The 15,504-nt window shown below is 37.5% G+C and overlaps 1 protein-coding gene across 4 annotated transcripts in view; it reads left to right on the top strand.

The window, feature by feature from the left end:
- VEZF1 (vascular endothelial zinc finger 1) overlaps positions 1-13,485 on the top strand; it is a 14,259-nt gene extending 774 nt beyond the window's left edge. The window contains exons 2-7 of one of the 4 annotated variants that reach the window (XM_024195413.3): positions 5,157-5,854; positions 6,631-6,694; positions 7,723-7,906; positions 9,581-9,715; positions 11,997-12,041; positions 12,359-13,485. In XM_024195413.3, coding sequence (XP_024051181.1) covers positions 5,157-5,854; positions 6,631-6,694; positions 7,723-7,906; positions 9,581-9,715; positions 11,997-12,041; positions 12,359-12,786 — 1,554 coding nt within the window. In that variant the 3' untranslated portion in view covers positions 12,787-13,485. Of the gene's footprint in view, positions 1-5,156; positions 5,963-6,630; positions 6,695-7,722; positions 7,907-9,580; positions 9,716-11,996; positions 12,042-12,358 lie in introns of all 4 variants that reach the window. The other 3 variants (XM_024195411.3, XM_024195414.3, XM_024195412.3) reach the window with 3 other exon arrangements.
- The last annotated feature ends 2,019 nt before the right edge of the window (positions 13,486-15,504 follow it).

Here is a 15,504-nt window from a genome sequence, read left to right as displayed (position 1 = left end):
AAAAAAAAAAGGCCCCACACATCACCTTGTGCAAAGAGGATTATTTTACCTTGAAAATTACAAACCTGGACCTCTTGCTTACTCCTTGTCCTGGCTGGCTTTTTTTAAAACAGCAAAAACATGACATTTGCTTGAAAACCTGAATGGAATGAATAAATCTGTAAAGAGGATGCAACGTTTCTTTTTAAAGGAAAAATAATAGTCTTGCACAGACTAAGAGATGAGTCACTCACTTGGGTGCTCTGCCTCTGAAAACACGCTTAGAATGTTCTCTTAAGAAGAAAACAAATCTAACAGTCTGAGCTATTGCAAATTCAAACTGTATATACGAACTCTTATTTCGTATTAAATCTTTTTGTATTCATTTGTACAACAGATATGATACCATAAGATATAGTTCCATATAAGTGCCAGTGATGACACACGCAGTTTGGATAAGGATTTATAATTTTTCTCACTCTAGTGGGCAGTTGTGATTTGAACATAGATAAACTTCTTAGTAAAGTTCTCTCATTCTAGGGCCACCTCCCTTTCTTGAGTTAGCAGTTATTCTGTCTCTCCTCAATATACTGCACTCTATCTTTAAATATATTTTCAAGAACAACTAATCTTAGTGTGGAGTCTTATAGTTTATTTTATGGCTCTGTCTTTTCACAGATATTAAGCATCATTAATTTAGTTGCTTCGTTGTGTTTTTTTGTTGTAAGTGCAATGTACTTTTGAAATACTGACATCAAACTTTTTAGTTTGTTTTTGTGATAGGTATTTCTTCATTTGATTAAGGATTCAGCAGTTTACCTTCTCAAAAATATAATTAATGGTGCATAACTAGTGAGCATCTTTGTAAAGATGTGACATGGAAATTCCTTCCTCTTCCATCCTTCCAGATAATAAAGCTTTAAAACCTTGTAATGACTGTTTAGTAGGTCTTGAGTCATTTTTGATAAAACAAATGCTTTACAATACTGTTTATCCTAATGTACCTAAACATAGTGGTGATTGGGGAAGTTATAAGTAGTATCTTCTTGTTACTGCTTCACCCCACCAAAACAAGAACAGATCATTAATAGGCTCATAATTTAAAATCCATTTCACAAATCTGCAGCTTTATTTTTGTTTGTTAAATATCAAATACTGTGCTGATAATATAGAGAGGCAGTGTTTACTTCACATGGTTTTCAATTGTGACATCTGTAGAGGAATTTTTTAAATAATTAAAGGGAATATTTAAAACCCTGTGTGGATAACTGTAATTCTTACCAGTTGGTGTTGGGGAAATGATTAAATGTCTTAATTTTAGTTTTAATGGCAATTAAATGTGTACAGTGAATTTTTATCCCCCTTTCATAATAAAGATATTGATCATGTTTAGGTGTTACCTTGATTAATTTTACCTTTTGAAATGTAGATTATACTGAATAAGCAACTTCGGTTCATTTTTTTTATTAGTGTTCTAGCACATGCATATTTTGAAAACCACTTTGTACCTGCCTGGAAAGTGAAAGTTGTATCTGTTAATGTTAGGAGAAATCATCCCTCAAACAGGGCATTAAAGATATGACTCACTGATGCTAATTTGCTGTTCTGACATGAAGGCTCCAGTGCAAAAATCTCTTAGCCTCTGGCACTGGAAGTTCACAATGCCGCATCCTATCACCCTGGGTCATGAAATACAGTTTTTATTTTGTTTGCTATCCTCCTGGAATGAAAGTTTGCTTAGTGAGAGAAATGCTGTATTTTGCATGGAAGACTTTTTTTCCAGGCAATCAAAACATCACAAATGTTGACTTGACATTAATGCTAAGTCAAGTAAAACAGTGAATAAAAACGACTTGCAAAAGGCAGGCAGCAGGTGCTGTTTCATTGTGTGCATTCCCTCCTATAACAGCAAGGGGAGAAATACAGCCTGATCCCTCTTTAGAAAGCTCTAATATAGAGAATCCTTGGAAACTGAGGAATGCTGCTTGTTGCAGACAGGTTTTGTTAAAAAGGCAATATTGGTAATAACGGTGGAGTATCTGAGAGCCAAGGTAAGCAGCTTTATATAAGAGATGGTTTCATAGCAGACAGCCTTATGAATACATTGTTTCATGTGAGACATTTATATTGGTACAACAGAAATAATTGTATTACCTTGCAGTGCTAATGGTTCTTTCAGGCTTAAAAATGTCCTTAGACTGTATAAGTTTGAACCTTGTCCAAAGGATTTGGACTCCCTATTATCCGATCTGCTAGCTCTCCCTTTGAAATTGTATATCTTGAGCTATCTTAGGATATTAACCACTTGTACTCTGTGTGAAAACACATTTACTATGGCCTGGCTGGAAAAGGGTCTGAACAGAAAGCTCCAATTAAGTGTTGTCTGATTCTGTTGACCAAGATTTTTAAATCTTGTGCAAAGGCAACTGGAAAAAAAAAATTAAAATTGTACTGTTATCAGTACATGAAATGTTCTTGAACTCGTGTTTTATATTGTACCCATTTCGGCATCTGTATGTATTACACATCAGCAAGCATCAGTTTATAGAACAGGAGAAAGTAAAACAATACAAAATATCACTTAGGTCATGCAAAAGCTTGATGGGAGAAATGAGCCTCATGCTGTGCTCTAAGGCAGTGGCTGTCAACCTTTCCAGACTACTGTACCCCTTTCAGGAGTCTGATTTGTTTTGCCAACCCCCAAGTTTCACCTCTGTTAAAAACTACTTGCTTACAAAATCAGACATAAAAATACAGAAGTGTGACAGCACACTACCGGTATTACTGAAAAATTGCTTCCTTTCTCATTTTACCAGATAATTATAAAATAAATAAATTGGACTATAAATATTGTACTTGCAGTTCAGTGTATAGCATATGGAGCAGAATAAACAAGACGTTGTCTTTATGAAATTTTAGCCTGAACTGACTTCACTAGTGCTTTTTATGTAGCCTGTTATAAAACTAGGCAAATATCTAGATGAGTTGAGATACCCCTGGAAGACCTCTGTGTACCCCCAGGAGTATGTGTACCCCTGGTTGAGAACCAGTGCTCTGTTAGCAAACTCAGGTTCTGAGGGAGTTCCACACTTGCACCATTTTCCAAGAATGCCCTTTTTCCCATCTTCAAGAATGTGTGTTTAGGGTTTGGTAACTGAGGCATCTTGATATGTCCACACTTAGCCTGGTAACACTCAACATATTTGTTGCATCCAAAGTTTCTGAGTAAACCTAAAAAGTACAGGGAGGTGGACCAGTCACCCTAACTGCTTGTAGTAATCAAAACAAGTAATGCCATGGACTTTCACACAGAACAGCTTGAGCTAAGCTGTGAACTAGTCTCCCACCAAATAGTATGGGAGTGTTGCAGAGCGGGCATTCTCATCCACATGGGCTAAGGCTTGTGTGCACTTTCAACCCATTTTCAAAGAACACCATTATGGTCTGAAGTTTCAGGGTTTGTGAATATGGGAAGACAAAGTGAGAATATGAGCATCCTGAATGAATGTAGTGTTGCATGGAAGTCTTAAAACTCCTACTTAGATGTACTTAATATTGTAGTCATTGCTTCTGGTTATTGATGTGCTGTAGAGGCAAAAGAAGGAAGGCTTGGATGCCACCAAAATAGAAAGTCACAGATTGCTTCTGTAAATAGTAAAGTCTTCAAAGGGCTTTAAGCAATTGGCTATTGGGTAAAGCTGAAAGGATATGAATTTGAATGTGCTTAATAATGGTACAATCCTGATTCAAAATGAAAGCTGACACTCCTGTAGGCTCCAAATCATTACCTAGTTTTAGTCAACCTGCAAAGTCACAAATGTGGCAAGACCATGTAAAATGAGGTACATATCACTTAATAAAGGAAAGCACAGAGGAGTAGTCTTGGAAAGATGTAGCATTAATAGAAATACAAGTTTAAATAAAATCAGTTTCATGCCACAGGCCTGTTCTGTTGCACTGCTGTAACTAAATTGATTTTATAACTGATCTAGTTATACTGGTGCAAAGCCCTACTATAGATACCCTTAAACTGGTTTAAATCATGCTTATAATTATTTAGCTTAATGTTACTTTAAGCTAAATAATGTTAAGCATGGTTTAAACCAGTTTGAGTGTCTTTAGTAGGGCTTTGCACCAGTTTAACTAGATCCGTTTTAAATTTAATTACAGAAGTACAAGTTGTCCAATATAAACACCCTGCACCATGTCTGCTACCAGCCTCAGGTAGGAGAGGGTACTGGTAAGTAGAGGGATGTTCATTGTGGTATGATAGCAGAGATTTTTCTAGTGCTGCCCTCAGAGATGCAGCAGTCCAGGTTTGTCAGCATCTATCAGTTAAATTATTCTTTTTTTAAAGAATAACTTCTGTTGCAAGTCGATGCTCCAGAAATCACCAGATTCCTACCAGTGCTTATTGACTAGCCCCTCTCTCTTTTGTGAAAGAGTTGGTGATAAAGAGAAAAGAAACTTGTCTTTATTCTCATCAGTTTCCATAAACAAAGAGCACCTTAGAGCATCTTAGTCATTGTGTTAATGCCATGGGAAACCATTAAATATATAACTATAAATCTAGCGTGTAACAGTTCTTGAAACAAATTATTTAAATGCAGTTCCAGCACTGACAAAGTAGTGCAAAGAGAGAGATTCAAGTAAGATGCCTCATTTCTTCCTGGTTCACTGTGGCTGCAGTTTAATTTTTACAGGGTTTTTAAATGTAACCATCCACCAGGCTGATGTTAACACTTGTCTGGCACATTGGTCAACCCCTTCAGTACATCCTTAATCTGCCGTCACAGATCTGGTATATTCTCCATATGATCACTTTTATGTAGGGAGTGTCATTGAGATAGAAATCAAGCAATATGTTAAAAGGCCTGACGAATACCTGGTCATTTGCTATAAGAAATGTTGCCCTCAGGATATTTAAAAATTTGTTTCATGTGATTGCACTTTCCTACACCCATGTACTGCAGAGTCTGTGCACAACACATGGATTTAAATGTAAGTGGTTTATCCAATCAGGAAACTATTGTAGTGAGACTTGTATAATTTCTTGCACTTGTTAGTTCAGTGACTTTTTGGTCTAAAATTTGCTTTCCTTTGCCTGTAAATGTTCTCAGCATGTCAAAGTAAGCGCCCTCCAACAGAAATTCTGAAGTGTGAATGTTTGATTTTAGGCACATGAAGCCTCACATCACCAACAGCAGGCAGCACAGAACAGTTTGCTGCCCCTCCTGAGCTCCGCTGTTGAGCCACCTGATCAGAAGCCGATTCTACCCTTACCAATAACCCAGAAACCTCAGCCTGCACCAGAAACATTAAAGGATGCTATTGTTGGGATTAAAAAGGAAAAACCTAAAACCTCCTTTGTATGCACCTACTGCAGCAAAGCTTTCAGGGACAGCTACCATTTGAGGCGCCATGAGTCCTGCCACACAGGGATAAAGTTAGTGTCACGGCCAAAGAAAACTCCCACCACAATGGTGCCCCTAATCTCAACTATTGCTGGCGACAACAGCCGAACTTCATTGGTTTCAACTATCGCAGGCATCCTGTCAACGGTCACTACATCTTCCTCTGCCACCAACCCCAGCAGTAGTGCTGGTGCAACAGCCATGGCTGTGACTCAGACGGTGAAGAAGCCCAGCAAGCCTGTTAAGAAGAACCATGCTTGTGAGATGTGTGGAAAAGCCTTCCGGGATGTGTACCACCTCAACCGGCATAAGCTATCCCACTCAGATGAAAAACCTTTTGAATGTCCAATTTGTAATCAGCGCTTCAAGAGGAAGGACCGCATGACCTATCACGTGAGGTCTCATGAAGGTGGCATCACCAAACCATACACCTGTGGTGTTTGTGGAAAAGGCTTCTCGAGGTACCATGTAGAAAATCCCAGGCGAGCTCAAGTATTGGCTTTTCGTAATCAAGAAGGGTTAAACTATCATAGCAAGGGGCTAGGAGAACCAGACATCTTAGAAGATTGGTGAGGGGATAAAGAGCCTTGTTTACTTAGGGTGTGGGTCTCAATCTAAGACTATTTGATCATGACTAAAAGTTGTCACTGTTTTATGGTTATTCAATGTTCTGAAATGACCTGATGGCCTCAATCCAGGTCACAGTGGAAAGGTGTCCGCATCACCATTGGTGCTAGCTGGACCCCTTGTTAGCAGTCTTTGTAGGGGTCAAAGATTGAATGGGGCATGGAGACTGATCTGTCATCTTGCCTTTAACATAACCCCTTCCAGATCAAGATTGAGGTTCCTTGGCAGAGCAGTGTGGGGGAGCTTGCATTGCTGCTGGCTGTGCTGTATCCGCTCTCTGACTAGAGCGAACGTCAATCTCTAGGACTGTTAATGCAACTCCTTTTTACAAGTACTAAAAATTCACTAACTGTAGCACTTCCAGGTGTATAATAGACACACGGCTGAGCTTTAAACTTTGCTGGCTGGGTCCTAGTGTAATCATTTTGCATTATTCTAGCAGCGGGTTGTTTTATAGGTAAGGGGAGATTTTTTTTTTTTTTTTTTGTCCTTGAAAGGGAGGTGGGTTGCAAATGGCAATCAATGCAATGTTCAGTGCTGCTCGCCGAAGAATCCTTGCTGTCTATTTGTAACGGTACATGTTCTGTTCTGTACCTCTGTTCTTTCACAGGCCTGATCACTTAAGCTGTCATGTCAAACACGTTCACTCGACAGAGAGACCCTTCAAATGCCAAGTAAGGGTTAACATGATTTATTAACAGCATAAGTTTTATTGTACAGTTAGTCAATGTCAACTGAGTATTTCACCAAGGACTGTGTTGATTTACCTGGTTCCCTTGAATGCAAGGTTTGGAATATGGCTCTGTCCACGCTGCTTGTAGTTAGTTGGTGTTGTAGTTAGGATACCAGTGTAGAAGCAGCTTAAGAGGATGGTGTGCCTACCATTTGTAAGATTAGAGGCTTATTTGCTCCTTGGAGAATATTCCCAAAACCCTATTGTTCAAGTCAAGTTTGCCTTTAAAAACAGTGTGACTAAATCTTCAAATTGACATTGATTGCTGAAGTAATGTGTAGGATTTGTTTAGCAATGCTTATAGGCAAAGGTGGTTATGAAAATAGAGTATTTTGCTTGAAATCGAAAGGAAATTGTCATGGTGAAAGTAAGTTGAAGATTAAAAACAAGAGGCAGAACTTGACTAGTGTTGAACAATCAACTCTTCTATGGTTTCACTTGGAATCATCCATGCATGTTCCAACCTGTCTCTAGTGACTCATCATATCATAAGTAAATGCTTTGAATTAAAAGAATAGCTCTAAAGAAATGCTTTGTTTTCCCTTTCCTGATTTTTGGATTGGAACTAAACTGAGTAATAAAAAATAATCATAACCAGAAATATACAGTGAAGCCTGTATGAGACCACCCTTGTCTACTGTAGGTATTTATAAGCCATCTATCACTTAGGTATGCAAGACTGTCTTTTATTTTAAGAAATTGCTCCAAAGTAGGCCCAGTAGTATAGAGTATTCTTCTGTTCCACACTTATCAGAAGACCATTTCCATTAAGCAATTAGATTATGTTCCGTCTCTTAAGTGGTAGCTTGAGATAGGCTTCACTGTAAATCCATGTAAAATCAAAAGGTTTGTCAACATGCCTAAGGTACGGTAGCACCTAGAAAATAAAATATACTTTTAAATGGGCCATGTGGTCCCCAGTGGAATAAGATGGTCTACACTTAAAAAATGCTGTTGTCCTTCATATAGACATGCACTGCTGCCTTTGCCACCAAAGACAGACTGCGGACACACATGGTGCGCCATGAAGGAAAGGTATCGTGTAATATCTGTGGTAAACTTCTGAGTGCAGCGTATATCACCAGCCACTTAAAGACACATGGGCAGAGCCAAAGTATCAACTGTAATACCTGTAAACAAGGCATCAGTAAAAGTAGGTGAACATTTTAAAAACACTTCAGTAAATATATTCTAAACATTTTGCAACATGAGTTGCCTTTGACCTTTCTTAAAATGTAAAATACACCTGTGACTCAGTTTAGGTGTTTGCATCTATCAGAAAATAGATCTTTGAAAATGGATTCTTCGTGAAAAACTTCAGATCAGGGGTATATGGAACTGGTCTGGAACTAGGAGTGTTGTCTTATCTCTTAGAGGAATGCCCTGAAGTGAGAGAAAATAGTTCTTCACCTTTTAAGTATGAAGATCCAAATATCTTTGTCTTTCAACTTATGAGTACAATTGGATACATCCTGAATTACTTCCTTAATCGCAATAAATAAATAAATAAATAAAAAAGGGTGGGTGGGAGGGAGGGAGTGTCCAGGAGTTTAAATCAGTAACAGAATGTGTGTAGATTTAAAAATGAGACATTTGCCTTTTATAGCAAAATATTTGAAAACTTGGCAAGTCTTCTGTTCAGGATTTCGAGCTTGATCTAAAGCTCAGTGAAGCCAAAGACTCCCACTGATTTCCATGAGCTTTGGATCAAGGCTGTCAGTGTTTTTTCCTTGAAGCATTGGACAAAACAAGCACTTCAAGCAAAGCATTTTCCTGCATTGCCTGATGTGTTTTGGGCATTGGTGGTATTTGGCCTGTGATGTACAGGAGGTCAGACTAGACGATTGTAATTCTGGCCTTAAAATCTGTGAATATCCTCAGCAGAAATGTTGAATCCTGAACTTTGGAGTGGCAAGTAAGTGAAGGAGAGACTGGCTTGCTCTCTCAAAAGTATTTGAAATTTAAATCTACACATCATGTTGGTGATTTAGGCTGGGACTTTCAAAGGAGTCTAAAGGAGTTGGGTGTCTAACCCCTCTAGGTTCTTTTGAAAATTCCATCCTTAAAACATTCAAACAGTGTTTTGCCTTTTAGTTCATATTTAATGTGTTCTTTTATTCCCAGAAGTTTGAGGACAGTTGGAATATCTAGCAAGCGTGACAAATATTTACTGAATTGGATGTGGAAAATAAAATTAAAATGTGAATTATTTTTGGAGTAGGGGTTGTTGGAGTCTGTCCTTGTTCCCACAGTACCAACTACTCTGCCTTTCATTGTCAGTTCAGTGACCCTAAACAGCTCGCGGGAGGTATTATGGGACTCACAAAAGGCAGAGATGAAAGTGGCAGGAGAAGCAATGTGGTCAGGGAGTAAATAGCTATTTTCTGATGTGAAGGTGAACTAAAAATGTTTTTAATTTTGATTTCAAGAAGGGGTGCGAGGTGTCTTTTTAAAGTAATTAGTGCTGTGTTTTCACATAACTTGACTCAGCTGCCTCCTTGAGATCTCTGGGAATTTGATCTCTATGAGTACCATAGAAGCCATTTCATTTTAAAGTCCTGTATTTCATTCTCTTTGTTTATCATCCTTGAGATGTCACTCACTCTGAAAGACAAATCAGGCAGTTGATAGCTTGCACTTCTCTAGATCTTAGAGAGGTAATTTTACTGAAATACAGCACTAATTAAATGTTTTTAAACACTCGTATCTTTCTCTTTTCAAGATTCTGAACATGTTTTTAACTTAAACAAAAGCCTTCATCCTTTCAGTAGAAAGGAGCATACATTTCCAAGGTGAATTTGTGTGTGTTTTTACTTGACTGGCGTAGCATGCATGAGTGAGGAGACCAGCAACCAGAAGCAGCAGCAGCAGCAACAACAACAACAACATGTAACAAACTGGCCTGGAAAGCAGGTAGAGACACTGAGATTATGGGAAGAAGCGGTCAAAGCAAGGAAGAAAGGTAAAACAAAATAACATAATCTATTAACTTGATTTACTTGGTTTTTTAAACTCTAATCTGTTTTACAAAAAGAAAGTGTTATAGAGAATGTGAAATGGCAAAAATTGACACATGAAAATTAATTCTTGGTCATAAAAATAAAAGCTAAAAAACAAATCTGATAACCTTATGTAACATTCACTTAAATGATCTTCTTTACTACTTATCTTCAATCAGATTCTGCCCTTGAATGTGCACATAAGCCTCCTTTTGCAGTTAATGGGAGCTGTGCCTGTACTCAAAGGCAGAGTTTGGCCGTTGATTTCTGTGTGATTTCTGGACCTTGTTTAAAACATCAACCAGTTGTTAGATCTCACACATACACGTTTTTTGTGTAGACATCAGTTTCCGTTTAAACAGTTTTCATATCCCCTCTTCATATCCCTGTTCTTCTTTCCCATTTTATTTCATTCACTTATACCCATCGCATAACTGTATTTGTCCAAAGTCTGGTGAAATTCATACTCCCTTTTTTTCCATTGCTTGGTGTCCTTCTTCTAATTACAAAATTAACTAGATTATAGTCACTATTGCCGAGATACTATACTATCCTATTGTACTGAAAGTTGAATAGTGTCCTTTTGTTGTTCACTGTGCCTGCTGTCTAAGGAATAGATTGCTTCAGTTTAGTGTCTCATTTGGAGTGTAGTTTGAAATCTCCAGTTACTTCTAGTTTATTCTTTTCACAACCCTTTGGTTTCTAATTTCTGTCATGTGGCTCCCTCTGATTAAATGTTTTATAATGAATTCCTGCTGTCCATTTATTCCTTTTAATTAACTCTTAATTTTGAACAATAAATATTCTCCACCCATCTTTCCCCTCAAGCTCCTCACAATTCCTCCATATTCTATCAGTTATTCCAGTCCTATTTTTCTGTACAAGGCAGCTAGCTCCCTTTCTGATTGCTGCTGCCACAAAGATTTTTCTAATTCAATGATAGGTTGTTTAGAAACAGCCTAACCTTTTTTTCTTATAAACAGTGATAACTGAAAACTATTAGAATTTACCTGGTTAGTGCTCCAATGCTATGGGGATGAAAGACTTAGGAAAACCAAAGTGAGGCTTGTTCTGCTCATTCTCTTCTATGTCTTGTTTCTACTTCCTTCTTTCTTACCATATGTATCTGTCGAAGTGCTTTTTACAAAAACAATTATATTAAAAAGAGGGAGGGTGGGGTTGAGGGGCACTGGTGTGGGGGTGGGAAAAGTATTGTGCCAAGTTTTTCAATAAGAGTCAAACTGATACTGTTTAGTGAAACCTGTGGTGCCCGAAGAGCACCCCTGATATCTGGGAAGAGGATTGGAGGGTGTCATAGCTAAAGAAATCACTGTTTGGAAGACGAAACTAGACCAGTCAGTTCCATTCTTGTTCATGGTCCTTTTCATGCTGGTTCTCATTAATTAGCACCACATGTTGTGTTGGTTTTGCAATACCACAGGGGAATTTTTAAATTGAACAGTTTATTTAATTTCAGGTATTTGTTTTGTTTTAAATCCCCCCCCCCCCCACACACACTTTTTCCCCCCTCCGAACTTGATTATTGACCCTGAACAATCAACAGTGACCCTCAAATGGGGCTAATGTAAAAGAAAACACTCTCTTAATACATTTGAATAGCCTGCATGGCAAGGGTGGACTCTTGGCTCTTAGTTTACTTCTTGAAATATGGATATAGACTGAGCTCAGTGTCCTACTCTACAAATGTGAAGCAAGGCACATTTTTAAAAATGCCATAACATTGATACGGAATATATTTTTTCAGTTTCTTTAGCAGTCATCCCTTTCTTTTATCCACGTCCACCAACCCGCTTCTGTTTTTGGAGCGTTGTTCTATGGCTAACCAGCAGGTGGTGCTGATATCTAGTGGAGTCATCTGCCTCTTCCATGGAGCCTGGCTGTATCTTCTCCACAAAGTGTCCAGCTCTTGCTAGACCCAACTGGGAACAGACCCAGGATCCTCCATCTCAGTGCAGGGTCCTCTTGGTTCTTGCCTGTTCAGCCATAGTCTCTGTTGCGAAACGAAGTAAAATATTGGTGTGGAATTGTAGTTAATGTAAAAGCTGAGGAGATAATGGGGGTTATAAGATCTACTGACTGGGTATACTTGAAAATTGCTAAGATAAACTTACCACGATCAGTGGAACAATTTAGCAGAAATAATTAAGACTGAAATAAGCAGGTAAACATTGAAATTAGCTTTGCTTATCAGTCCCTAATAATGACTTTTTAAAACCTTCACAGAATGTCAATTCACCTTTGAGAAGGCTATAGAGTACGTACCATTCGGTATGTACACTCTCTTCTCTACTTATAATGTTCCTCTTGAGAGGATTTTTCTGATTGTACAATACTGTTTTTGTGAACATCAAAACCCTCTTTATAAGACAACCTCACTTGACTTCTCAGGAAAGAATTTTGAATTCAAATGAGCTGCATGAACGTTATATTTATTGTAGGCTGTAGAATGTTAACAGTTAACTTACTAATATTTTCTAAAGAAAATTATTCCAGAATTTGTTCTTGGTTTTTTTTTTTTTTTTTTAAATCTTGTCCATGTTTTTTTATGTGTTAAAACTTTTTGTCTTTTTATGTCTCATTTTTAGAAGCTGCTAACTTGTGCCAAACCTCCACTGCTGCTACTACGCCTGTGACTCTTACTACTCCATTCAATATAACGTCCTCTGTGGCTTCTGGGACGATCACAAACCCAGTCACAGTGGCAGCTGCAATGAGCATGAGAAGTCCAGTAAATGTATCAAGTGCAGTTAATATATCCAGTCCGATGAACCTAGGGCATCCTGTAACTATAACAAGTCCATTATCCATGACATCTCCATTAACACTCACAACACCGGTCAATTTACCTACCCCAGTAACTGCTCCAGTGAATATAGCGCATCCAGTCACTATAACATCTCCTATGAATCTCCAAACACCAATGACGTTAGCAGGTCCATTAAATATAGCAATGAGACCGGTAGAGAGCATGCCTTTTCTGCCTCAAGCCTTGCCCACGTCTCCTCCTTGGTAAAGAATCTGTAAACAGTATTAAAGGGGATTAAAACTGAATCCTTACCAGCAGGTTTTTTAGTTGTTAATAATAATAATAATAATTAATAATAATAATGTTAATAATGTAATAATAAAGTCAAACTAAATAACTGGCTTAATGTGCACCAGTTAAAGACCCTAATAGCATCTTTCCCTGTTGATTTGGCTCATCGTGTTCAAACTAGAGTTTGTAATTTATCACTTTGTTTTAAGCAAGTTTTACCGTTAGCTGACGATGATGATGTTGAAATAGGACAGATGGTTACTTGCCACAGTTTAAAAACCAGTCATTAAAAATCAGCATTACTGTTTTATCCCAGAAATTATAAACTAGGAAATGATTTTAATCCAAACACTAGCAAAGACCCCTCCATATGCTTGACAGGGTGGATGGCTAATTTTAACTTGCCAGTTCTAAATCCACTGATTCAGAGCTAGTGTAGTATCTTTGTCTGTGTTAATGTTTTTTTTTTATGAGTAAATGCATTACAATGTTGTCATTTTTTAATGCATTTTGGAGAAAATATGCATTTTACCTTTGGGAATATGGTAATTTCAGGCAGCATTCCCTATGGGAAAGGTGATACCAGCTCTGATATGCAAAGCATATGATAACTTATCATTCTAACTTCAACATATAATAGGGATTGTGACCTGATATTTGGAGATGTAAATATTACCCTAAGGAAATGTAGCATTGTAGTCAACTTTTTTTTTTTTTTTTTTTTTTAAACTGTTAATGTTTGGTAAGAAACAGCCATGGCTGACAGAAGAGGAGTTGAAATGTGTGTAAACATGGTCTCTAAACAGTCAAAACCCTTGGGACTCTTATCTAGGAGCAAAAGGATGCTTTGAATCTTATAAAATATTGCTTTAAGCTGGACGACTCTGGAAGCGCTGGGGTGTGATGTATATGCCCTCTCTCTCCCAATCAGAACCTGTTGATGTTGCAGCAGGGGACAGACGTGTTAGTTGTTCACTAGAAGTTTTTGTCTTATATTAAATTGTATACAGTTTTTATTCTAACCACTAACTAGGTAGGATGACCCTTCAGGACAAGCCAAGAGCGTCTTTAATTTCTCCCGTATTTCTTAATCAAGTGTTGTGCAGATCTGTTCAACTTTGTAAATATTTTCAAACATCATCATTTTTACTTTATTCTTCTATTGTGTTAACACATTTCTATCAATTTGTGGTGTTTGTGGCATGACAGTCTGAGCTGTCCAGCCCAGAAGTACTCCACAAATGGTTACACATGTTGAAACTACATGTGCTTTTTATTTCTTAGACTGTTTATCTGTACATAAAGTAGAAAGCAAAATATAGGGAAACAGATATACTTTTTAGACTATCATGTCACATATTCACATTTTTAAAACTTTGTTTAAAAAAGACACCCTAAAACCAAGACTCTACATTTAAAAAAAAAAAAAAAAAAAAAAGGTAGAGTTGAGCTGTTTTTATCTTAATGAAGTTGAAAGCAATGGAGATTAGTGTGTACACATCTTACAGAATCCTAGCAGGATTGACTAGTCAAAATGGACTGCTTCCGTTGATACCCTGCCATGTCAGTACAAGCAGCAAATACCAGATTTCTAGGTCAGGTGACAGGTATCTGTTTCATTATGCGAAATCGTTCTAGGGGCTTGGACTACATAGTAAAACAAAAAAAATAGAACTTAGTGTAAAATAATTTTATAAATGATCTTTTGTACTTTAGGACATCAAATTGTACAACTTTTGTATATATAAAAGCTTAGGAACTTTCTGTTTAGCAGAAAGGAAACACATTCCTACACTTTTAATGTATATGTTTGTTATAATGTCCATGTAAACATATGCCCTATGTTTGTGCCTTTTAATTAGTTTGTCTCAATAAACAAAAATGTAGAGAAGAATATGTAGCTATGACTTTGTTACCACTGTTTTTACTCCAACAGTACAAAGATCTTTGTTTTCCACAGTAGAGCATTGCATGCAGACAGCTACATGAGTTAAACTGATGTGGCCAAAGTGAGGCATGTAATCAAATGCAGCCCAGCAAAATCTGTCACTGTCTCTCCTTAGCAGTCCAATCGTGATCAAGCATTGCATGCTGGGATATGTAGTCTCCAAGCCCTACACCTCTGTATTACAGATGAAAGTGATATCAACTTGCACCATTTTTACAAACTAGGTACAGCCTTCTAGCACCTGGCAAGCTGCTACTGTGACTCTCAGTTGGGTGAAGTTTGGGTGTCCCTGAGCTTAAAAAAAAATAAAAGCATTAAACAATATGGAAATGTGTACTAGAAATGGTTATGAATTAATTATATAATAAACAACTGTGAGACTTCATTGTATGTTGTCAATTAAGGTAATATTCAGAATGAATCTTTCAGTCCGCTTCTGTGCCCTGACAGTCACATTTCAGTTCTTACAGAGGAACAAACTCATTAAACACATATAAGGAAATTCCCCATTATGCTAGAGAATGGATGTTTCTTGACTAATTCTGAAACCACTAACCATACTGCTCTTAGCAGAAAGTACAACTGAAGAGGCAAAGGATATTGTCTTTCCCTTTTTATTTTAACTGGCTCAGCTCAAAGTTATCAGATTTACATCTAAAAGGCTGCATTAACTAATCTTCAACCTGTCTCATTCTTAATTGGGTAAACCATTTGATTTTTACTGAATACAAATTGTTTTCCTAAGG

Source organism: Terrapene carolina, unplaced genomic scaffold (assembly GCF_002925995.2).
Source record: "Terrapene carolina triunguis isolate 2854851 unplaced genomic scaffold, T_m_triunguis-2.0 Scaffold231, whole genome shotgun sequence".
Taxonomy (NCBI): domain Eukaryota; kingdom Metazoa; phylum Chordata; order Testudines; family Emydidae; genus Terrapene; species Terrapene triunguis.
Note: the sequence above shows the minus strand (reverse complement) of the source record. Positions and strands in the feature narration are given on the sequence as shown.